The 26,308-nt window shown below is 38.9% G+C and overlaps 1 protein-coding gene and 1 pseudogene across 1 annotated transcript; one reads left to right on the top strand and one right to left on the bottom strand.

The window, feature by feature from the left end:
- Window positions 1-3,164: 3,164 nt before the first annotated feature.
- Window positions 3,165-4,142, top strand: LOC142450922 (olfactory receptor 6C2-like). The gene has a single exon (XM_075552857.1). The coding sequence runs from the start codon at window positions 3,204-3,206 to the stop codon at window positions 4,140-4,142; it is 939 nt and encodes a 312-aa protein (XP_075408972.1). The 5' UTR covers window positions 3,165-3,203.
- Window positions 4,143-25,313: 21,171 nt separating this feature from the next.
- LOC142451466 (SOSS complex subunit C-like) lies at window positions 25,314-25,929 on the bottom strand (annotated as a pseudogene).
- Window positions 25,930-26,308: the final 379 nt, after the last annotated feature.

Raw genomic sequence — 26,308 nt, 5'->3', positions numbered from 1 at the left:
AAATTGTTGAACATTTGATAATAAGTCTGGGATATTGCTAATGGAATGATATAAATCTTTAAAGTGTGTCAATAATATGAAGAGGAGTAGTGGAATAAATTCCATCACAGGAGTGGAAAATAAAAAGTTGCATTAAATGCTCAGGGTAGCATTGTAAATCAAGTTAAGGTCAAGCAGATCCTCATCAATGTTACTCATAACAATATATTTAAATAAATAGATAATATACTAATAGCACATGTGAGCTACTGCTGAGTCAGTTCCTTATCACAATGACTGGGTGTCAATAGAATGAAACACTGTCCAGTTCTCACAAATGTTCTACTGTTTGAGTCCATTGCTGTGGCCACGATGTTATTCCACCTCATAGAGGGTCGGCCTCTTTTCATTCACCATTTACATTAGAAAGCCTGATGTCCTTCTTCAGGGATGAGTTTCTTCTGATAGCATGTCCAATGTACATGAGACAACATCTCACCTTCTTGTTTCTAAGAAGCATTCTCGCAGTACTGTTTCCAAGACAGGTGGAATAGATATGATAGCATGGTATATGCACATGATATAATACTAAATAATTGGGGATAGAAACATTTTTCACAAATAAAAATGGTTGATTTACAAAAAGAATGCTACAGAAAGGAAGCAAGACAAAATAATGCAATTTAAAATTTATGGAAAAATAAATAAATGTCTGAAAGAAATAGATAAAATTAAAAATCAATAAGAAAATCAAGAAATTATTAACACAAAATTACAATTGTTGCTAGTCCCATGCATCAGAAGATACCCCCTACCTTCCAGTTATTCCAACTTATAGGAACCCGATAGCATAGAGTAGAACTGCTCCTTAGGGTTTCCAAAGCTGTACATCTTTCCAAAAGCAGACGGCACCATCTTCTCCTACAAAGTGCCTTGTTGGTTCATTGCTGATCTAATGGTAATCAGCCCAACATTTACCCAGCTATGACAGAAGGGTCTCCCAAGAGCCAGAGCATAGGACATAGTAGTCGGAAAAAGCCATAGAAGATGTTTCTTTTCAGGGCATTCCACATTTTATTTCTTCATCCTGATGGCAGTCTCATTTATGCTTCTTTAATAAAAACTTAAATTAAACAGTACTCATTTATACACACACACACACACACATATCTTTGCATACAAGTTTTTAAAATGGGAAAGATAATACTAGACCTACAAAGAATATAATTTTAATCAGATAAACATGTTTATAGTTAAAATAAATAATACATATTATAAGAAAGCAGAGTAGACATACTGATGATAACAATCCAGAAAAATATCAAATTCTCATCTGATCTGTTTTTTGACATCTAAAAAAGGGTGCCTTTATGTAGTGGGACTGTTTAATACGCGCTGGACAGGTAACTGAAAGATTGGTAGTTCAAACCCAGCAGTCACTCCATGGGAGTAACATGAGGCTGTTTTTCCTGAAAAGACTAACAGCTTTGGAAACTTTTCATAGCATCACAATAAGTCTGAAGCAACTCGATCTCAGTTGATTTAGCTTTCAGTTTCTATGTAATTTACTCTAACAAAAAGGCAATGCATTGTGTTTCGTAAGAAGGCCATTCCAGATGACCTTTTCAAAGCTAGTTTTATAAAGTGATGATATTCAACCAGATTAGAATGTGGGAGACATCAAAGTGTGTGTTTTAGAGAAAAAATATTATAAATAAGAAGTGGTAAATAGTTGGAGAATGTGTTTGTTATTTAAACTTGCTTTTGACCTTAACACAGAAAGATGAAAGGGTTAATTGTTCCAGCTGCTAATTTTAAGATTGGGGTTTGAGTTCAACGTGACACACTTCAGAAGAAAGTGCAGGTGTTCCACTAGAGACAAACAGGCCAATGAGAACCCCTTGTGTCAAAATACTACAGTGACACACAAATCAGAGGAAACTCAATGACAACTTTTCATTTTCAGAAAATCTTGATAGTGCTAAGTATTTAGAATTTCAGTTGTACAATACTTGCCTCCCACCTGTGGGAGGAGGCAGGTTTGATTCCCAGCCAATTCATCTCAAAGATAGGCAAGACACCTCTGTCAATGAAGGACTACCTGTTATTAGGATGCAGAAAAAAATTTTAGGGGCATTTTCAAAGTAAGACAAGGAAGGAAGCCCTTGTGATTTCACGATCAACCACTGAAAACTCACTGAGTCTCAACGGACTGATCTGCAACAGATCATGGGGAAGAACTAGGGGAAAGGAATGGAGAGAAAGAGATGAAGACGAGGCAAGAGAAGGAAAAAGATCTGTTGCATATCAGGCCTCTCTCCAGGAGCTGAGTGATGTCTAGAAGGCACCTGATAAAACAACAATAATAAACAATAAGGTGTTTCCAGGACTTCGTCTTTATTTAATCATAAAATTGGATAGTTGAATTCTCATGGTATGTATTCTATTAATAGCACTGTAATTTTCAAACTTTAATGTATTTAAAACTCTCCTGGAGATATAATGGCTCCAGAATCAGGGTTATTAAATCAGGACAGAGTCTCCTACACTTTTGACATTTGGAAAACCTAGTGATGTATTTAAAAAAAACAAAAGTGCCATATTGAATAAACAAACATGAAATCATGCATGTCAGTGAATAGGAATATAAATGAGGTGCTTATGAGAATCCCTTTCTTTTACTAAAAGGATTTTTAGATATAGTAGTCCTATGTTTGCTCAAATAGATACATAGTATTTTGTAATCTTCTATAACTATTGGCTTATGTAATCATTTTAAATAAAGGAATAAAGACTAGCACTTCAAGTAAAGACATGACACTGGACATTTGAACTTGTAAGCACAGAAAAAAAGATTTGAAGCAAAGGGATTTCAGACTGACTCTGAATTCATTACAGTCAGTAGTATCCTTTCATCCTATGATTAAAATAAACTGGTTGAGTATATTCCCAATGTCAAATTAACTGATAAGATAAATTTAAAAAGTTAGAAATAGTTGGAAGTATAAAGAAAAGAATAGAATTAAAGCATATTTGGGGAAAAGTTTCCCTAGATCAGTCATATATGCACAAAATACATTGATAAAATCCAGAAGAAAATTGTATGCTAATTATATTAATTGGAACTTCTAATTAATTTTTATTACTTACATAATTTGGTATCTTTTTTCCCCATTTTCAATCTCAATCACACAGGCAGAGTGGGCTGAAATCAGAAGTCAGTCATGAGAAACCATACCAGAGTAACTACTTTCATCCTGCTGGGATTGACAGATGACCCACAACTGAAAGTTCTGATATTTATCTTTCTGCTTGTTACTTATATGTTGAGTGTCACTGGAAATCTCACAATCATCACTCTCACCATAGTGAGTTCTCAACTTAAATCTGCCATGTACTTTTTCCTCCAAAATTTCTCAGTCTTAGAGATTTCTTTTACTACAGTCTGTGTTCCTAGATTCCTTTACAGCATATCTACTGGAGATAATAGGATCACTTACAATGCTTGTGCTAGTCAACTATTTTTTGTCATTCTTTTTGGAGCAACAGAATTTTTTCTGCTGGCCACCATGTCCTATGATCGCTATGTGGCCATCTGCAAACCCCTGCATTATGTGACCATCATGAACAGCCGAGTCTGTAGAAGGTTTGTTCTCTTCTGTTGGGCTGGTGGGTTGTTAATCATCACCCCTCCACTTAGCCTAGGTTTAAATCTGGAATTCTGTGACTCCAATGTCATTGATCATTTTATCTGTGATGCATCACCTATCTTCAAGATCTCTTGCTCAGACACATGGTTCATTGAGCAGATGGTTATAGCCTGTGCTGTGCTGACCTTCATTATGACCCTTTTGTGTGTAGTTCTGTCTTACATATACATCATTAGGACAATTCTAAAATTCCCCTCTGCCCAGCAAAGGAAGAAGGCTTTTTCCACATGTTCTTCCCACATGATTGTTCTATCTATTTCTTACGGGAGTTGTATCTTCATTTACATTAAACCTTCTGCAAAAGAAGAAGTAGACATTAATAAAGGTGTGTCGATACTCACTACTTCCATTGCCCCAATGCTAAATCCCTTTATTTATACCCTGAGAAACCAACAAGTGAAACAAGCTTTGAATGACTCAATCAAAAGACTTGCATTTCTTTCCAAGAAATAGAAATATGCTAAAATTGGAGATACAAGTTATCAGGATAATATGATTTAATGATTATAGGTCCTAAGAAAGTTGGCAAGCTATTTTTCATGCTTTATAATGCAAGTATATAGATTGTTACTAAGCTTTCAGAAACATTAAAAGAAAAAAATTTAAGTTAATTTTCTAAAACATACTAATAAAATTTCAACATGTAATTTCATGTCTTTTGGTTAGTATTTTAGAAATTATTTTTCATCAAATTTTATACAATTATTTTGGAGGAAGGACTAATGCTTAATTACATAGAAATTGAGAAACAGTTCGTGATTATTATATTTCCAAATTATTTTATAACTATGGAAACATTATTACACTTACACTGACTGTCTATAAACACTGAAACTTTTACAACTAAAATATTTTAAGCAGCTAATTATGTGTACATCTTGCAAGACAAAACGGTAAAGTGACATCTCTTATTAATAAAAATTCCAAGAAAACAAAGTAGATTTCACCTTCAAACTTGGGTTACTAATAAAAGAAACAAATCATCCGTATAGGTGTGACACACACCTGATACACAGCATTCATCCATGAATTTATCAGCACCACTCTCAAGAAATAAATAAACTACCAAAACACTTTACAAACTTTAAAAATATAAACCGCAAAAGAAACAGATCTAGGTGGCCTGTGGTGTAGTGGTTACCAATTAGGCTGCTAACCACAAGGTCAGCAGTTGGGAACCAGCAAGTGAAAAACAGGGCTTCTATTCTTGTAGTGAGCCACAGTCTCAGAAACCCACCGGGGTTGCTCACGGTCGCATAGGGTCTAGGTGAGTTGGCATTAATTGGATAGCAGTGAGTTTGGTTTGGTTTTGGGATTACCTAAGTGGGAGATTAATATGTGAGTGAACGGGAGACATTTTGAAAGGAAGTTTGTAGTAAAGATGGGATTGGAGACCAAATGAGCATTGGTGGCTCTGAGGTGTAATCGTTGAGCGCATATCACAAGGTCTGCAGTTCAAACCCACCAGCGGCTCATTTACAGTAGCTATGTGTCAGAATTGACTCACAGGCAGTAGCTTTGGCTTCTTTTTTTTAAAGGAAAAGCAGGACAAACACTAAAACATGGATTGAAACATTATCATAAAAGTTTCATAAAGGGGATTTTCCATGGTAACAATGCACTTCCCCCATCTCCAATGGGAATTAGAGCTAACTTGTGAGCATTTCATCTGGAAAGTTTATCCCATTCACCCTTCATCCCTGATCTTGCACCTCAAATTTTGTTTTTGTTCCTCCACATCAAGTAACATTTAAAGAAAACACAATTTATGGTCCTAGAAGATGCCCAAACTGCTGTTTTGCTGTGGTGTTAATTGAAGATGAAGAATTATTCTAGGAGGGTTAGCGAGATGGAAGCACTGCCCTCAGAGATACATAAAGCTACACGGAGGATATGTATTGAAACTATTGCTTCATATTTTTTATATTTTTATTTAATAAAGGATTCTGTGAGTTTGCAGCAATATTTTTACTTTCTCGCCTACTACACATATTAAAGCAAATACAAAAGCAAAAAAGTTTTCTTTGTATTAGAGTTTAAATTCTAAAGCACTTGTTTGCTGAAGATGATAGTAGACAATATGTACTCTAAATTGATTTTGAGGCTCAATTTAAATTCAGAATCCATGTGAGTTATTTCTAGTCATTAAACCAGTAAGGTGCTCATAACAAATTCAGGAAAGTAGGGCTATATCATTTTACCCTCAGGAAAAGTATGTTTGAAAATAATTGAGAATTGTTGATTTCACCTTTATACTTGCTTAATTATTTACAGAAAACAGTGGCATGTTATGCAGGGTAAATTGGGGGGTTGGCATCACTGTCATGCCTGAAAAGTGTTTAACAGACCTGCCATAGATGATGGTTTTGTCAATTTTTTTTTGTTTTCGATCATGTATAATTTGTCTTATGGCCAAAAATCTGCCTAAATCCACGTGCTTTAAATGACAGGTTCCCTAATCTGGGATAACCTGTCTTTATTTTGTCTTCATCCTGCTTAAAACCTAATAAAACGACCCAGACAAAAATTTTGAATCTTAATTCTCATAATATAACTTATACCAGAAATCAATAGTATAAAGTTAGAAGAGCAAAAGTACGGTTCACAGCGCTTGTTCTTAAAGAAAACCTTCGCACTCTTCCTCACAGCACTGCTCCCACTGTTCGCATCGCTCTTGCTCGTCATCCGGCATAAGGACTGCTTTTGTCTTTCTTTGGACACCTGCGCTCATTTTGTACAGCTGTCCTCACTCACTGCCATGCAGTCGAATCTGATTCCCAACAGGCAACCCTTTAAGCCAGGTAGAATTGCCCCTGGGGGCTTCTGAGACTGTCATCTTCGCAGGAAACAAAGCCAGATCTTTCTCCCACGGAAGAGCCCTGGTGGTGCAGTGGTTACACATTGGGCTGCAATCCTCATGGTCGGCAGTCTGAAACATGCTATGAGGAAGACTAGGCTCTCTACTCCCTTAAACAGTTACAGTCTCAGATGCCTATAGTGTGTCACTATGAATCAGCATTGAGGATGGCAGGAAGGTTTCTGTTGTTGTTGCTCTTCTTCTATGGAGTCATTGGTGTTGTTTTGTTTGTTTGCTTTAATTATTTCATTGGGAGTCTTACAGACATCATAACATTCCGTAGCTCAGTCACATCAGGCAGTATTGCACAACTGCTACCACATCAGCTACAAAGCATTTCCTTTCTTCTTGAACACCTTGATCTCAGCTTTCCTTTATCCCTTCCCTCCCCAACTATCCCCCATTCTTTCATCCATAAAGGAGGGTATGATGACAGTGAGCCAAGAATGATGGGTACAGGGGAATAATAAGGGCTCTGAAATTGATGGCGAGGAGGATGTAGATCTGACTTCCGGTGCTTTTTTTGCCTCAGAATTTCAAGTCTATCCATTCTCCAGCTCTTTACCTACTAGCAAGAAAGGTTTCAGGGGAGGGACAAAATTCAGACAAAAGCTGGAAAGAAAAGTCTTTAAACGATAGCTTTACTTTATTGGAGGATGAATCTTCTTGAAAAGAAATCCAAATGGCCCATAGTTCTTTTAAAGGGGCTGGCAAAACATAAACTGGGAACTTATGTACAGCTAATGGTGGACTTCTCACCATAGACCAACTTGGTGCCATTGACTGGTCATTTGTAGGGTACCTACTCTTCAGATATGTGCATCATAACATTCCATGTCATAACCAGGACCTCAGCAGGCTAGACTTCATGCTATGCTCTTGTTTCAGACCCAAAGCTGAGGTGTCTTCAGTCATTGTGGGGTTTGGGTGAATATCTTGTCTTTCTTCCTCAACTATTTCATTATCTTCAAAATCCCCAGGTCTCTTTAATTGATCAGGAATGTGTTTCATATTCTGCCCTTCACCCTCCTTTGTGCTAGAGAGGTATTGCTGTAGGGAAACATGTCTCCATCTCTCATTTGTGCTAAGATTATTGCCAGGTGCCTTGCATTATGAGCCTCTTCCCCCTTCCCATCTTCATATGACCTAACATTTCCAAACTGCTGACCTTGTCTTTAGCAGCCCATTTTGTAGCCACTATGCCACTGGGTCTCTGTTATACTGCTTCCAGAAGTTTTTGTTTGGAACAAACACACACACACACTCCACCCCATTCTTCACATAGTCCTTTACATACATCCTTTTTTTCTTTCAGGAGCCCTGAAGGCACTGTGGTTATTCAATGGGCTGTAATCAGCAGCTGGAAACCACCAGTCATTCTTCTGGAGAAAGATGGGGCATTCTACTTCCCAAAAGAGTGACTTGGAAATTCATAGGAGCAGTTCTGTGCACATGCAGCAGTTTTGTTCCTGTCTCAGCAATCCTATGCACTTCAGGCCTGGAGGTCTTGGTCCCTAAGGAAGGAACCCTCCCACCTCAAAACATAGCACAGATTCCACTGAATTGGCAGCTGAGAATGTCCCCTGACCACTTTGGGCTTATCATGCCTTTGGATCAACAGGTCAGGAAGGGTGTCACTGTACTGAGTGGTGTGCTTGATCCTGATTACCAAGGAGAAATTGGACTGATGTTATATATTGGAGGGAAAGAAGAATATGTCTGGAATCCAGGAGATCCCATAGACCAATTCTTAGTACTACCATGCTCTGTGATTAAAGTAAATGGTAAGTTACAGCAAGCCAATCTTGACAGTGTGTCTAAGAACCCACAGCCAGCTGAGGTACTTGCCAAGGGCAAAGGTAATACAGAATGGGTAGTATAAGAAGGTAGTTCTACCTATCAATTATGACCATGTGTTCAATTGAAAAAACAAGGTTTGTGATTGTCAGTTTACTTTCTTGATATGTGTTTAATGAATATCTTTCCTTTGCTCATGTATGATGTATCAGATACAATTGGACCCAGTGTGTTTTCATTTGTATGTATGATAGATATTTGATGTTAAGTGTAAGTGAAATTTCATTAATGACTGGAAATTATATATGACTAAAGAATTGTGTACAGGTGCCAGGTTGGCAAGGGGTGTATTGTGATAGGTAGGTTTATTGTGCTAACATGACCAATGAACACATGTTGTGTTAATTGAAGGGCAGAGAGATAAATGGCTCATCGAGCCTCCCCTTTCCTACTATCATAACCCTTATTCAACATTTTAGGGCATCAACTCAATGGCAGTGAGTTGGTTTTTGAGCATACTCTTTCAAATCTCAGCGTAAATGTCATTGAAATATATTTGCCTGGCCCTTTCACAAATCGATGCCTGTTTGTTAGGTGACACTAAGTAGGCTCCAATGCTGCATATTAACAGAACAAAGCACTGCCGGATTCTCACTCTTGTTCATGAGTTGGAGCTTATTGTTGCAGGCACTGGGCCAACCGTCTTGTAGAGTGCTTACCACTTTTCACAACCCATCCACTTTATCACAAGGGATGTTCTTGCCCAGGGATTGGTCTCTCCTGATAACATGTCTTTTCATCTTTGCCTCTCAACTAGTGTGCATTATGGGTGATCAAATATATTTTCTCTTTCTAAACAAGTATCAGACATTGCAACGTTCTATTTTGAAAGGTAACCTGCTGGTTGGTCTCCTTAAATAGGAAAAAAAAAACTTTATTTAAAAATTTGCAATTGTTTTGAAAATATATTGCTTTCCTTTTGCACCAAATATAGTGTATATTTGAATATTGCTATATCAAATTAGTGTAAATTGAAATCATGGTGGAGTTCAAAGCATGAGTTCATTTCAGTAAACATCACTACCTTTGATGTTGACAAGGCCAGCAGGAAGCTCTCTTCCACATCCTGCCTAGCAGAGCCAGACGTGCTCAAATTCCCCCATCAGAGGAGTTTCAGTGCTATCCAGCAGAGGGCCTCCAACTTCAGCCAGCAGCCCTGAGATTTAATGAGATGCTTATACCAATAAGGTGGGGCAAGTCCAAAGTAAAATTTCACCTTTCCTTGCCCCAAGACCACCATCCCCTTGAGAACCTGCTAGGGCTTGTTATTGAAACTGGTGAACATTCCACCAGCTGGTAACACTTCCAGTTCTAGTGTCAGAAGTCTACTGAACAATTGAACCTCCAGTTCTAGTGTCAGAAGTCTACTGAACAATTGAACCTACATATTGTGCCAGAATGAGATCAATTAACTCAGACTCAACTTTAATTGAAGTTCGTAAGTCTTTATTAACTGGCAGTCATGGGGGGATGAGAGCCCAATTCTCCCAAGAATACAATATGGTTGCATTGTGGTTAATTGTGGTGGCTTACTACATAAATATCCACCTAGCATCAACATGGCAGAAGATCATGAGCCATGACAATACTACCTTCTACCTGCAACTACAAAGTGGTGAAAGACATCCTTGGTGGAAGAACTGGTAGAGGCTCATCGCTTAAAGTTCTAACTACCAGAGTTTTGATAAGGTTTATAATCAACTCAAGATAAAGACTCTTAACTGCAGTGATTAGATTTTCTAGATTATGTTCATGATCATATATCACAAATTTTTCTCAGTTAAATTTTACTGTAATTTGTGTGAATTAAGCAGAAATATGTCAGTGATGTGAAATCATACATCATTAACTGCATTCATTCTCCTTGAACAAGTGAAGGTTTGAGTGTTCTGTGCACATTTACTTGGAAACCTGAACATCATTGTGCTCCATTTAGCATATTCCCTTCTTAAAAAGGCCATGGATTTTCCTCCTCAAAACATCTCCTTTTTGTGACATGAAGGAACTCACAGGTGTGCCAACAAAGAAGTACTCTCTCATACATTTGGTAACCTGATTTGGACTTCTAGCCTTGAAAACTGTGGGGAAATGAATTGTTCTTTAGACATCTTCTACTGAAGGTATTTTAGTTATAACAGCAATAATATAAATATCACAATTAGGCTTTAAATATTATTAATTTACTTTATTAAAAATTTAGAGGCTAACAGTCCAAACCACAGTCTTAGCTGTGCTGATGCTTTTTGTATCTAGCCAGGCCTTATTAGTTTTCTGATTTAGAGACACTCTTCATGTTGTAGGCTTCCCCACCACTTATTTCCTCTACCACACATACTGAAGGGTGTGATGTAGCAATGATGAAAAATACAACTTTCCTCGAGTTCCTAAATGCTCTCCCCACCCCCCACACCCAATATCATGATCCCAATTCTACCTTACAAATCTGGCTAGATCAGAGGATGTACACTGGTACAGATAGGGATTGGAAGAAGCCAGGGAAGATGATCTCTTCAGGACCAGTGGTGAGAGTGGCTATGATGGGAGGGTAGAGGGAGGGTAGGTTGGAAAGGGGGAACCAACTACAAGGATCTACATATGAACTCCTCCCTGGGGAAATGGACAACAGAAAAGTGGGTGAAGGGAGATATTGGACAGGGAAAGATATTTCAAAATAATATTTTATAAATTATCAAGGGTTCATGAGGGAGGGGAAGTAGGGAGGGAGGGCAAAAATGAGGACCTGATGCCAGGGGCTTAAGTGGAGAGCAAATGTTTTGAGAATGATGAGGGCAATGAGTGTACAAATGTGCCTTACACAATTGATGTATGTATGGATTGTGATAAGAGTTGTATGAGCCCTTAATAAATTGATTTAAAACAAACAAGCAAAAAAAAAAGTTGTATGAGCCCCCAATAAAATGATTTACAAAAAAAAGGAATTCTGATTTCTGGCAGCCTAATCCAAAGAATTTATTTTCGTTGGGGAGTAATAAAATGTAAGGGTAAAAACAGTAATACCCTTTGTGCATATGTCTATGTCTAATCTGCTTTTTCAACCTGAAATCCATTTAGATTTAGAACTCATGTTGCTTGAATGGGATAAAATTAACATAAGAAAGAAAACCATAATTCTAAGTAGGAATGTATCTCCAGGAATATGAGGGACCTTCAAAAAGTTTGTGGAATAGAACATTATCTTTTGATTCCATTTTTCCACAAACATAATGAAACCCCCTTCTTAAGTATTAGGATTTTAATATGTATGTGTATTGTGTATATATATATGCACACAGTTCCATCTGTACTATTTTACCCTCTGGCTTTCCTAAATCCATGTCATTCCTACATGCAGAGAAACAAACCAACAATCAAATGGAACCCATGCCAGCATCAACTCTATGATCCAAATCTCATCTGCTGGATAATCTAAATCAAGAAGGGGAGAATTTGAGTCTGTTTCATTCTGAGGGAAAAAAATTCTTTTCCAATGGCGAATCTTTGAAACCTAGAATACAATTTCTCTACCCCTGAAGAACAATAGTAGGGGCCCTGGTGGAATAAAGTTACGTGTCTGCTGCAAACTGCAATGCCAGCATGTGGAAGCCACCAAGCTCTATGGGAGACAAAGGAGACTTTCTACTCCCAGGGAGTTACAGTCTCAGAAACCCACAGGGGCAGTTGACCCAGTCCTATTGGGTCACTGAGTCAGAACTGATTCAAGGGCAGTGATTTGTGTTTGGGAAAGTACAATGGGAGTAGGCATAGTATAGACATACCATTTCTGATAAGAGATATTGAAGGAAAGGAGTCATGAGTACCAAAACCAGACCACTATCAAACGGAGCAAATTTTACAAACTCTCAGGTCTTGAAAAGAATGATCTTTTCCCTCAGGTATATCTGGGAGTAATAATGCTCCAGAGTCTCGGTTTTGCCATGCTCTCTGGATTCTGGGTGGAGGTCCCTTTGCACTGCGATGGCAATTCCTCTCCCTCTACTTTGGGTAGCCTCATTCTCCTGGCTGTAGTGATGATGCTCATTCCTCAGTTTCAGAAAGCACCTCTCTCATTCTCCTAGACCACATATGCAGCAGCCCTCCCTCTGAATTTTCTAATCATTTTATCAGGGGCTCATACAACTCTATCACAATCCATACATACATCAACTGCGCAAACCACATTTGCACATTCATTTTCCTCATCATTCTCAAAACACCTGCTCTCCACTTAAGCCCCTGGCATCAAGTCCTTACTTCCTTGTCTCCCTCCCTGCTCACCCTTCCCCCATGATCCCTTGATAATTTATAAATCATTATTTTGTCATATCTTGCCTGTTTGACAGACCCATTATCTGGACCTACCTAAAAGGCAGCTCCACACTTTAGAACCACCATAAATATTTAAGTACAAGTTTTAGCTCATCTTATTTTATCATAGCTATATAACTAGAATTGCTACCTTTATAATTGTTTTTCTATCATGTAATATCTATTTTTATCCTGTTCACTGTTTTTACCTTTACATTTTATTACTCCCAAATGAAAATTATTTTTTGGAAGAGGCTACCATAATTGTTTTTTGTTAATTTTTAGTAAGTTTTCAGCGATGATTGTTTTTATACTTCTAAATGCAAGTTTAGATGGTTTTCTTCATTACAGGATTGCACTTTCAGGATTTTTTTCATCTTTTAATACATACAAATATAATACCATGTGTTTTCCATCTTAAGTCCTCAGGTTACAAGTGTGTCTGGGGTAGAGCCCAATACACCCAGTGTAGTTCCCACATGGGGTCTCACAAATGCAGCCTCTGGAACATAACATTTGCCCTGGCGATTCCGGATTCTGTGTCCCAGCATCCTACAGCACCTGGTCTGGGTCCGCAGGATAACCATGATGCCCTAGGTCAATTCTGCCGACCTACCTCATATATGAGAATGGTTGTGAAAGTTGAAGAATGCAATCAATGTCACTGAATTGTACATGTAGAAAATGTTGGATTAGAAAATATTCTCCAACCAACAGCATACTGCTCATGGTACAGCTGTCTTCTTCTTCCTCAGACACCATGTACTAAGATACACATTTTGCAGCAATCCTATAACAGTTATGTGTGACTACACAAATGAGCTGTTACTTAATATCCTATATATTCTGCATGTTCTAAATATTTTTCTTTTGAGTTATCAGAAGTAATATTTCTGAAGCAAAAATCATTCCTATTTGAGTATTTTAAATTATATTATCACATTTGCTTCAGGCATGTAAGGCAAATTTATATTTACAAAAGAAAGGTATGAATTTCTCATTGTTGGAATTGGAATTATAGGATCTGAAGAGACCCTGTCCTTCCTTCCTGAAGTTGAGTCAACTAGAGAGAAAAGTATCTATGTAAGAGAAAATATAGACCAAAATATCAGTCTTGATATAGAAAGAGGAATTGAAAATAATAGTTTTGTACATTCGAATAAGAATAAATCAGCCTTCGAGGCATACATCTAAACGATCATACCATTCAGCCTTTTGCAGAGATGCAAAACAATAGGGTAAATTTCAAGAACATATTTATTTGTTCAAAATTCAACCAGAAGATCTGTTATTACTCTTTAATTCTAGTATAGGAGAGTGAGAAGTGAGGTCATGGTAATTGTAAAAATAGATTATTGAAGAAAATATCCCAAATATAGAGATAAAATGGAGCAGCAATTGCCTGTTCTTATAATGTTACAGTTTGGTTCTGTTGAATTGTTTCTCCTATTGTTTGATTGATTTCTCCTTTTATTTGCAGTGCTTTCATGTTCTCATTATTAATTAGATAAGATACTTCTAACTTTCTTGTATCATGTTCCTTAATGCATACTGAAGTAAAATTTTTTCTATATTTGGAGATCTCCAATATATCTTGCTGTTGTTGATATTAATTTACTTCTATTGTACACAAGAAATACAATATTTTTCATGAATAGAATGTTTTATGTCCTGGCATATGGTCTTTCAAAATAAATGGTTTGTATGCTCTTACTAAAAGGATGTATTCTTTTGTTGTTGGTTGTCTTCCTATATATGTTGGTTAAGGAAAGCTGATAGGTAGTGTTGTTCAACTCTTCTACATCCTGCTTTTTTTAAATGAACACCTTTATTGGCATACAATTCACAAAGTTTACAATTCAATATTTTCTACATTCTTAATGATCTCCTTTCTATGTGTTCTTAGATGATTGAATCATTTTATTGGGGACTTTAATTTTTCTTTTCAGTTCCATCAGTTTTAACTTCATGCATTTTAAAACTGTACTTTAGATGCATATTCATTTAGGAATGTTATGTCTTCTTAATGGATTGGCCTTTTGACATTGTTAAGTGTAACTTTATATATTGAAAGTTATGTTTTGCACTGAAGTCTACTTTGAATAATGTTAGTATAGATATTCCAGCTTTCCACTAGCCTCTGAGTGATCAACCACTGTACTACTGGGCTTTCAATCATTAATAGCTTTGAAATAAAGGGGAGAAATTACTCATAGAGTTTATTTTCAAAAATGTCTTATAGCTTTCTTGAACAAGAGTGTTTGATGAAATTATGAACTTCAACATTTATTTTAATAATTTTATTTTTAAAATAAAACAGTTAATTTTAAACGGTTTCATTAAAAATTTATTGTACCCATATCTTTGTTTAAAAAACAACTCAAACTATATTTACCTAATTTGATATATTAAAACTCATACAAATGTGCTGGACACATGGATGTATGTATGGCTTGTGATAAGAGTTGTACAAACCCCCAATAAAATGATTTAATAAATAATAAATAAATAACACAAAATGGCTTAAATTTGTTGCTGGTCATAGTCAAAAATAAATAAAATGAAACACTTTCTGGGTTCTTATAAGGTAGGATTCTTAATTGAGAGGAACAGGAAAATATTAAGATTGCCCCTGTAAAACGTCCAAGATCCAGAAAAAAAATGTATACCCATTCTCACAAGTTTGATTGTACTTTTAAACTTTTAGTTTTAACATAATTTTGGTCTTTCATTAAAAATTGTTGCTTTTGAAAGATAACACTGTTGCTTATTTTATCCTATCTGAAATTTCATGCTTTGAATTGGAATTTTAATATTATTGTATTATTATATAATTATTTGTATAGTTAGTGTGAAGTAAACTGAGGCACAAGGAGGCAGACAACATAACTGATAGGACAAAGGGAGAGCAGAAGTAGAAATAGCTTTATTAGAGGGATGCTCCTGGTTGAGGTCTCATGGGTTAGCAAGTAGCCCAAGGAAGTCGCACCCGGTGGTCAGGGTGTAGGTTTTTCCAGTGAAGGTGCCTGAGGGTGGGGAAACCGTCTGAGGTGGTAGGTGTTGCAAGCCATTCTGAGAACAATTTGTTAGCTTCTTGCAGTGATCCGTGTACTGGAACACAAGGTTTCACTCCCTGAGCTGGGTTGTTCTGTCCTGGCTCTGTTGGCCTGGCCAGTTTTCTGCTTTGATGTGGGGCCTTGAATTTGTCCACCTGACTCTATCCAGACATTCCAGCCTTTAAGTGATAAAGAGGCACAGTGGTCTGATCTAATTACTTCCTGCTGGCATAGGGGGCTGATGTGGAGTTACAGGCTGGAGTGTACTGGGTCCAAGTTAGCAGGCAGAGGCTGTAAGTGTGCAAAAGAAGCTGGTTAAAGGTCAGTTTGGTAATGTCCCTTATATGGTTTTGGAGGAACCTAAAACGACAAGGAGCTAACAGCAATGGAAGGCATATTATTACTAATGGTCCAACCAATTGCTTGAGCCACGAGACAAGAGGATTTGGGAACCAGGAAGTTATTGGCCACACTACCTTAATGGCGATTTTTTATTTCATCAGCCATGGTTCCCAAAACTTTTACCTTCTGCTTAACTACCCTAGATTCATTGATAAAGGCCAACTTTCCTTCCCCCAAAACATGCAGGTACCTTTCTTGTCTGCTGTCAGCAGGTCTAAGTCTCAGCGGTGTTGAAGGTTTTACCTGTGCCAGTGATGTGAACTGTCGCTGTAGGGAGGTGAGAAACTTTGAGGTAGAGCCCATCACTGGTTGGTGCTTCCTGTAGAAACTCTGTGTTTGAAGGACCACCAAAAGAACGCCCTGGAGGGGGTCTAATAAGACCTGTGATATTGTGGGTGGAGTTGCAGGCTAAGTCAGCTGGGACTCCCTTTTGTTGATAACACAGAGGGTAAGTAACATTGGGTTCTGTTTTGGGGTTTTTTGTGTGTGGGATAATGGAATACCAAATTTTAAGGCCTGTCAGTCACTACTTTTTTGCTGAGAGGAAAAGTTAGCAAGAGAATCACGGCCAGGAAAGGGCATTGGAGGAAGACACAAAGGAAGCAGGATGAGATATTTATCCCTGAAATATTAAGGGATTTTTCAGCCTCTGGGATTAGCTAGATCGTGCTCATTGTTTAAAATTTTGCACTGTAGCAGGGAGATTGGCGCAGGCCTAAATTAGGATTGTCAATAAAAAGGAGATGGATATCCTGCATCTGGCCTGGAGGGAGCAGAGACAGGGAGTGATGTGACAAAAAATTCTTAAGTCTATGTTAAGAAACTGTTCAGAGTGGCTGTCCCAAGGTTAGCTTGAGGGCTTCCTTGGTTAATGCTGCAGCAACTGCTAGAGCCGGGATCCGTGGTTGCCACCCTCGAACTGCCATGTCCAGTTGCTGGGACAGGTAAGCAATTGGAGAATAACACGGTTCCAGTGGCTGATTTAAGACTAACTGTCATGTCCTGTTTCTCATCAGTAAAAAAAAGAAAGGTTTTTCAGGGTTGGGTAAGTGCAGAGACAGAGACAACAAAAGAGCTATTTGCAGCTAGCAAAAGACCATACAGACCACCTGATGAGAGTCTGAGGATCTAGTAGGTGTGGCCTTTGCAGACTCATAGAGAAGTTTAGCAAGTTAGGGATTCAATGTCTAGAAAAATTTATGAAACTGAAAAAGGAAAGTATCTGATACGTGGTCTCTGGGCCTTGGAGTTCTTTTATTGTGTGTCACCAATCAGCTGTGAGTCCCCCAGTAGTGGGGCTTAGGCACAGCCTTAGGTAAGTGACAGAGATGCAGGAAAGATGGGCTTTTGAGTGTGAAAACCTATAGCACTTGGAGGCCAGGAAGTTTAAGAGTTGTGTCATGTGCTCCTCTGAGCGGCCCAAGGAAGGGATGCACAATAATAGATCATCCACATGTTGCAGAAGGGGGGATGGCAAGAGTGGGCACTACTCCAAGTCAGCAGCAAGGTCCTGGCCATAAATGCTGGCATGCAGCATCCAGGGAAATGATGAAAAGGGTATCTTTTAAGTCAAGGACAGAGAAATGGGTTGGGTAGGCGGAATGTGGGACAGTAAAGTATAAGGATTAGGGACCACCGCATGGATGGGAACACCAGTATTATTAATGAGGTGGAGGTCCTGGATCAGGCGACAGGTGCAGTTGTTTTTTCACTGGCAAACTTGGAGTGTTGCAAGGAGAATGGATGGGAGTGTGGAGATTGATGCAAGAAGTTGCTGGATGATGGGCGTTAAACCTCTGCGGTATGTGAGTGATATGGGAAATGGGTCAAGATGGAAAAATGGTGGGGTCTTTAAGGCGTATAAGGACAGAATGATGATGGATTGTGATCTCAAGTTTAGAGGTGTCCACACCACTGGATTGACAGAGTTAGCCAGTGAGGCTCTCGAAGGTGTTAGCAGTGGCTTGGTGGGAGAGAGTGCCAATAAAAGTAGAATAGAGGAGGAAGGGGAAAGGAGCATATGGTCCCACCTGAGGCTGACACTAAGTTTGGAGAGCAAGTCCCTCCCCAACAGCGATGATGGACACGAAGGCATGTCAAACAGAAGTCTGAGAGAGGATATCCTTCTATGTCTAGGAACAAGTGGGGAGTAACCAAAGGCTTTAAAGGTTTCCCATCTATTCCCATAACTGAGACCAGGGAAGGGGAGGTTGGGCCCAAGAAGGAGGGGAGGAGGGAGAAGGCAGCTCCCGTGTCTACCAGAAGGAGATAGGCTTACCTGCTACCTTGATGGTTACCTTGGGCTCAGTGAGGGTTACCAGGGTCGTCGAGTCAGGGCCTGCTCAGTTGTCATCAGTTGCCAGACCCAGCAGTGCCAATGGCCGATGAGGCTCTGAAGGGACTGACCCTCCGCAGCCAGGTGCCGAGTGGCAGCTGCTTCTCCAGTGGCCCCATCGAATACATACGGGGAAGGGCTTGCTGGGCAGTCGGGGTTGGGGGCACCACTTGGCCCAGTGGCCCTCCTGGCTGTATTTGAAGCAGGATCCCAATGGCAGGCAATTAATGTTGTTGCTTTCTGGAGTCTTCTGACCCTTCCGTCCCGCCGGCTTCGGGGCGGTGACCAAAGCTTGGGCTTGCTATCAGTCTTCCGGTGAGCCCAGGATTCACACATCCTCTCCCTGCACCTCTTTATATGCCATGTTCACCAGGTCATGGATAGGGGTCTGAGGGCCATCTTCAGCCTTTTTTAGTTTCTTTTGAATATCGGGGGCTGACTATATTATGAAGTAGGTAGCTAACACAGTTGCCCTTGCCTGGGAGGTAGGATCCAGGTAGGTTATTGAGTCAAGGTTTTAAACAGGTATGAAAAGGAGGGGGATGTTCACCTGGGCATTGTGTGATTTCTCATAACTTATCAAAGTTTACTGCCATATGTGACATAGCTTGTATATCTGCCAGTAAGCATTGTATCTTGTAGTCTAGCTCTAGGGAAGGGACAGATGTTTTAAGTGCATTTGTCTCAGGGAGGGGACAGGTGTTGGAGGCATAGTTGCCTTGGCCTTTGGGAATGCCTGTGCCAGGAATTGAGTCAAAAATACCTGCACAGCTTGGCAAGAGGGGCAAAGAGAGGGCAGGTGTGGAGGAAAAGAAAACCAGTATGTACGGGACATCTGACCACTTGTGAGCTTTTTGGCAGAAATTGTAAAAGTGCCATTTTCTGGTCAGTGCAAGCCATTGTCCAACTGATAACGAGGCCAAACTTGATTACAGAAAAAGATCAGGTGTTTGGGACAGAGGTCAGGAGCCAAACCCAATTCAGAAAGAAAGGTTGGCCAGTAAACATTTCAAAAGATTGTCATTAGGGGGTTTGGGCTTGGACAAAGGACTTTCCATGGTGTCTCAAAGTGCAGGGGGTATGTATGGGCAGAGGAGAAGGGTGTCCGGTAACCCTGAGGGTGTTCCAATCTGTCACTCTTTACCACAGTAGAAAGCTTCATCTTTCCTCTGAGGGGTCGATGGTGGTTTCAAACTACTGATCTTTTGGTTAGAAGTACAATACATAACTTCTATGCCACCAGGTCTCCTTCCTCTGCATATTGCAGGTTGTTAATGAGTCATTTTCCAATCCTGATGTCATATAGCTCATTAAATTATTTGCCATATAGCCCATCTTTTCAGATTACACATTTTACCTACTAATTGAATAAGTATGGTGAAAAGACACACAACTGACATGTGCTTGACTTGATTTTAAAGCACGGAGTCGTCCTCTGTTCTGTTCCAAGAACTGCTACTTGGTTCAAATACAGGCTCTGCATGAGCACAATGAAGTGTTTTTGCAATTTTCATTCTTCTCAATGTCATCCATAGCTTGTTGTGAACCACACAGTTGAATGTCTTTATTTCGTCAATAAAGCACAAGGAAGCCTATTTAATGGCACTTGTCTGTCAGCTTGTCTTGGCTAACAGGTTGCTGTAATGATGGAAGCTATGCCATGATGTTTTCTAATAATAGCAGGGTCACCCAAGGAGAACAGGTTTCAGAAAAGCTTCCAGATTAATTGACCTCCAAGAAGGTATTGGCTGTACAGGTCTGAAGAATTAGGTACTGAAGATCTTATGAATCATATTGAAACAACGTCAGATATAGTGCTGAAATATTGAATAGACTGTCTACTTTGAGGCATTATCCACTGAAAAATGTATGAACAGCAGCAAACATTGTAAGATACAGTACTAGAAAATGAGCCCTTCCGGTTGGAAGGTAGTCTAAATGCAAATGAAAGTCAAACTGCCTTCTCAAAGGACACTCAGCCATAATGATACAGATGGAGTAAAGCTCTTGGGACCCTCATTAGGTAATGAAGAATAACTTACAGTGAGAATAAACAGTTTCAAACATCCACTAATAATTAGAATGTGGAATATACAATGTACGTATAAATCTAGGAAAGCTGGAAGTAGTGAAAAACAAAATGAAATGCATAAAATTGATATTCAAGGCATTAGTGAGCTGAAATGGATTGGTATTAGATATTTTGAATCAGACAATATCATTTATTATATTGGGGAAAATAAAGAGGAATGGAGTTCCATTTATAATTAACAAAAGAACATTTCAAGACTTATCTTGATGTGCAATACTGTCTGTGACAGGATAATATTTATACTCATACAAAGAAGATCAATGAATACAATTATTATTCAATCTTATGTGTCAACTGCTAAAGCTAATGATGAAGAAATTGAAGAATTCTACAAACTTAATCAGTTTCAAATTGATCCAACATGTGAACGAGATGCATTATAATTGTTGGTAAATAGAATCTGAAAGTTGGAAACAAAGAGGAAGAAATAGTAGTTGAAAAATAGACTTGTAACTTGAGGAGTTAAGTTGCAAAATACATAGTGCCTGCGGAAGCACGAGACAACTGAACCAAGACTGTTGAACTGTTGGTAGGTGTACCAACATGACATTCTGTTTTATTTTGTTTTTGTTTCTTCGTATTAGGGTATATCTCAGAGGTGTGATTTCATTGTGGGTCACCCTCTTGCAATTGTGTTATATGTTTTCTTGTGCTTCCATAAATGAAACTTTCATTTATGCATATTCATATCTCTCAACTATTTAAGAATATTCACATCTCTAAACTATTATCAAAGGTAAGTCACCAGAGGCTTAATCCATGTGTGGACCCTGAAGATGGATTTTGGGTTTTTTGACTGTTATCCTTAGCCTTCTGCAAACCACATGTGCACGCTGTTTTCTGTCAACAAGAGACAGACATTTCTTCAGCAGCAGCATTGGGCAGATTTGAACAAATTTTCAGTTAGTATCTGAGAGCAAACTGCCCATACTACACAGGCTTAGTATAGAACATAGTATAAAGGTAGTTTGTTAATGATTGTTCCAACATTATATACACTATTATTAAACAAAAAATACTAAAATGTTCATCTATTTTTAAAAATATCTTCCATTTTCTTAAAAAAATCTGCACCCTTCAATTTATACCATATAGAAATATACTTTTTTGGCATCCCTGAGGGATTCACGTGAAGCTCCTTTAAAATATTATTTTAGATGAGGACCAAAAAGAAGTCTGAAGGGGCAAGAGTAAGTGTCAAGGAGGAGATGGGAGAAGGTTTCCAACAGAATATGGTTGACAGCCTTGCTTCCCTCAAAAAAGAGCAAATGTTCTCTTATGAGTAAACAAAACTAAACAAAGTCCTGGGGATGCTTTCCTGGATTTTTCACCTCAATATACTTTTCCATTTTTGTAAAACATAATCTTCTGAGTTGACGTCTCTGTTTTAAACTTAAATGATTCATCTGATCCCCTTTATCAGAAATGGCTTTGATTGGGCCTTGATTTGAAGACACCCTAAAGACACTAAAATAACTGTCAATGAGAAAGCCATCCACAAATAACAGACATTTCAAAATATGATTTGTTTGGCACAAGTTATATGTAGGAATTAGCATCCTAGTAGCAATACTTTTTTATTAACCTTACTATTTAGTGATTAAAATAGATTTGTATTTCAGAGGTCAGAATTAAATTATTGAGCAAATCTTCCAGTCTCAAAGTAATCAAAAGCCAATGTGTGACAGTCTGAATCAAAGGTTTGTCATTTTATATGTAGTTGTCAGATAGTATAATTGCAAAGATAGAATCTACGGAAGCCATATGAAAGCAGGGCCATTCCTTTGCCACCTGAGTTCTTTTTATATTTCATGAGTGCTTCTGTTCAGAGTCTTGGTGGAATAGATGACTAGGAATTGAGCTACTAACCACAACGTCGACAGTCTGAACCCACCAGGAGCCCTGTGAGAGAAAGATCAGGGTCCTATAAAGACTTGAAGCCTGGAAAACTAATAGAGCCTGTAGGCACACAATGAGTCCGTACCCACTCAGTGGCAGTGAGTGTTTCTGTCAGCGTGAGAATTGTATTCATGGTAGTTTATACGTCATGATGCATTGTAGTTTTTATGGCCACTTAGATTCCAAGATGTCATTAAGTATGTGTGGCAAGTAAGACATAAATTTTGGGAGGGATAGGGAGAATCTTTGATTACAAATTAAGAAAAATTCTATTTAGCAATAGGAGGAAATATAAACATTTTGAATAAGCAACTATTTGCACCATTTGGACAAAAATGGATAATCATGTATGACAGTGTACCTACTTTGGTCACTATCCCTCCAACTCAGCTACATGAAACTAATTTATAGAATCCAAAATTGTGCACAGAACCTTCCTTTGGAGGAGTGTGTGTGTGTGAGTGTGTGTGTGTGTGTGTGTGTGAGTGTGTGTGTGAGTGTTGTGTGAGTGTGTGTGTGAGTGTGTGTGTGTGAGTGTGTGTGTGTGTGTGAGTGTGTGTGTGTGAGTGTGTGTGAATGTGTGTGAGTGTGTGTGTGAGTGTGTGTGTGAGTGTGTGTGTGAGTGTGTGTGTGTGGTGTGTGTGTGTGTGTGTGTGTGTGTGTGTGTAGGTGTATCTATTTACTAAACAATTTGGATTTTCACCTGGCCAAATAATTCCTCAGTGGTTAAGTAGGAGACTACTTATACAATGTAAAAATAAACATGTACAAAAATGGTGAAACTTTCTCTCAAGTTGGGGACTTTAGTTAGGTTTGGTTTTCTATTAATTTTACATGTTCTATAGTTGTTTAATGGTAAAATATAAGAAACAAGAAAATTCTAAGAAACAAGAATGACTACATATTAATAAATCCTTTTACCAAAACCGATTTTTGAGAGATAATACAGATATCTTATAGTTCCATAGTTCAATCACATCAAGCACTATTGGACAATTAGTACCACAGTCTGTTTCAAAACATTCTTTTCCTTCTTGAAATTCTTGACATCAGTCCCTCCTCACTCTACCTCCTGAAACACTTATTCTACTTTTTTACAGGTTCATCAATACTGAAAAACATGTAACAAAAATCCAAGAGTTTCACCCCAAACAAAATACACCCGAGATAAACCCTAATATGAACTAACAACAACAACAACAAAAAACCCCAGAGAGTTTTGAAAACCAGATCATGCCCAACATGTACCAGAGGTGGGGGGCAGGGGTGGCCAACTGATAAGATTTTAGCCATTCAGGTCAGGTTTGTCATTTTGATCTTCTATAGTCGTCTCTCCAATGTGCTCTGTTTGGTAACCTGTCTCTTCCCATCCTTCTCTTAGGGACAGAGGGCGCCCACTGGAGATGTATTTCCTGTGTAGATCCCACAAATGTATGCTGGGCTCCATACATCATGGGCTGTCACCCATAGCCTTCTGTAAACCAGAATTTCACAGTTTCAGTTCTGATATTATTCCCTCTTTTTGCTTGGATTATATGATTTACAATACTTGGGTCATTGATGTTGGTGGGTGTTTTAGGCTGGGTTACCAGAGAAACAAATCCAGAGACACTCATATGTGTATAATAAAGAGCTTCATATCAAGGAGTAATGGTATATTAATAAAACATCTCAATTCAGAGCAAGTCCACAAGGCCGAGATGAGCCCATATGTCAGATATTTGTCCATAAATTCCTCTTCAGACTCTTGCAGCACATGCAGTAATGCAGAATGCAGGTTGATCACAGGCCAGTGGGTGCAAAGTCTTGAGGTTCAGTGATGGTGGAAGAAGGTCTCAGCACTGACGCAGGTCTCTATGTGACTCCTCCAGTTCCCCAAATGTGACTCTTCCACAGGAAGGTGAAGCAGAGAGACATACATATAAATGATGTGAATAATATGATGAAGACTAAGAGAAACAATTATGAACTCTCTGCATATAAAAAGAAAAAGGGAAGAAGAGGTCCTTTAATTCAATTTTGTCATCTACCCAAAGTGGGCAAAAACATTAGTGAAGAATGTCATTTTGAGAATTAGCTAAGTATATCTAATGAAACTGATGATTTTCATGATAGTTATTGAAAATGAACATAAAACTAAGAATAATATAACAATGGAGGTATTTCAATTGTGAGTCAAACTTCATTTTTATTTTCAAGTAAATTGCACTCACATTGTTTCTATCGATACACCTATGGCTCAGAGTTAGACTTTAAAGGCTTTTTCTCTCTAAGATATTACATTTTATTATTATCTTATTATGAAATTCCATAACACTAGGAACAATTTATTTTCCTGAGATCCATGCATATTCTTGAGATAAAATGGATAATTCCACTTTTTTTACAGCCACCCCATCTCTTAAAATTGTTTTTAATAGCATTTTGTCATATAGCTAATAGTGGCATAAGGTTACAAAAGATGCCTGAAAGTGATTGGTGATGTAGCCTTCCCTTGGGCTTTCTTTTAAAATTGAGAATAGGGGAACTAACTACTCATTAGCCCAAAAAAATATTTTAAGATGAAATGTGTGACTGCAAATTCAATAGCTATACACATTCATCCATAATGTGGCTGCTGTCTACAAGAGGGGTAAGGGCGAACTTATGTGACCATTCAGTTCCAGGTCTGGTTGAAGGTTAAAAGCAAGCTGCATTACCAAAGGGCGATCGGGTAACAGGTAGCCAGCCACTTCCTTGGAGGACACCACTTCCCGTGCTCGCCTCCTTGGTCCTTTGCTCGCATGGACCTTTCTCTTAAAAAGGCAAAAAATATAACAGTTTACCAAAATTCTGAAAGTCGCAGCTCGGAAGCACTGGATGACAGTAGCTTTGGCGTTTGAAATGACAAACGTTTGCTTCCCTCTGCGTTACGCCGAGGTAAGCCTGGAAGACCAAGATTCCCAACCGCCGAGTCTGGAGTGATGAAGAGTCCAGATGGATGCGCACGAGCGGCTGCCAAGCTGCCTTCTGTGGGGCTGCCAGGCGCGGCTGCTCGGTGTGATCCGGGAAATGCGCGTCCACTCCTGCTAGCTCCAGAATGATTTGTTGAAGATTGGTTCCGCAGGACTAATTTTCTCTTTGTCCAGTTCAGCTAATATTGCACCTCTATCTTTACTTTGAAGCCCGTGGGCTGTGAGAAGAAAAACATATCTGTCCTGGGAGAAGTACTGGCAGCATGCTCTGAGGAGGGGGATGCTCTGAGGAGGGCGATGGCGAGAGGTCATCTCCAGTGCGATGGACATGATGTCAGGGAAGGCCAAGTCCTTAGACTGCCAGAGAAACGAACACATCTCTTTTGGAAAACCGACAGCTGAGGGCGGTGAGACTTCATCACATGGACTTTGGATACGTTATCAGAAGGAACCAGTCTCTTGCCCTGAAGCATGGGCTGCCATCTGATTTCCTGGCTCAGTTATCTTCAGTAGCAACTGGTCAACAGTGTACAATTCCCGGAGACCCGGGGCTGCTCCGCACAGCCTGGGCCATCGGATCGGGGCTTGCAGGCACGCGGGACAAATCAGAGACCTGTAGACCAGAGCGCCGCCAAAAAGGATAACTCTGTATCTTCATGAAAATGCACCCATTCACTGCTCTTGAGCTGGTTCTGATTCATACAGAGACTCAGCAAGACTGCACAGATATGCTCCTTGCATTTCAAGGTCATGAAGTTTAAAGGTAGAAGATAGCCTCATTTTTCTCTCTCAAATTGGCTGCGGGAATTGAACTATTGATCCTATCAGGCAGCACCGCCAGGGCAGATTTTGTGATTTGATA

This window comes from Tenrec ecaudatus, chromosome 6, assembly GCF_050624435.1.
Source record: "Tenrec ecaudatus isolate mTenEca1 chromosome 6, mTenEca1.hap1, whole genome shotgun sequence".
Classification (NCBI taxonomy): Eukaryota; Metazoa; Chordata; class Mammalia; order Afrosoricida; family Tenrecidae; genus Tenrec; species Tenrec ecaudatus.
Note: the sequence above shows the minus strand (reverse complement) of the source record. Positions and strands in the feature narration are given on the sequence as shown.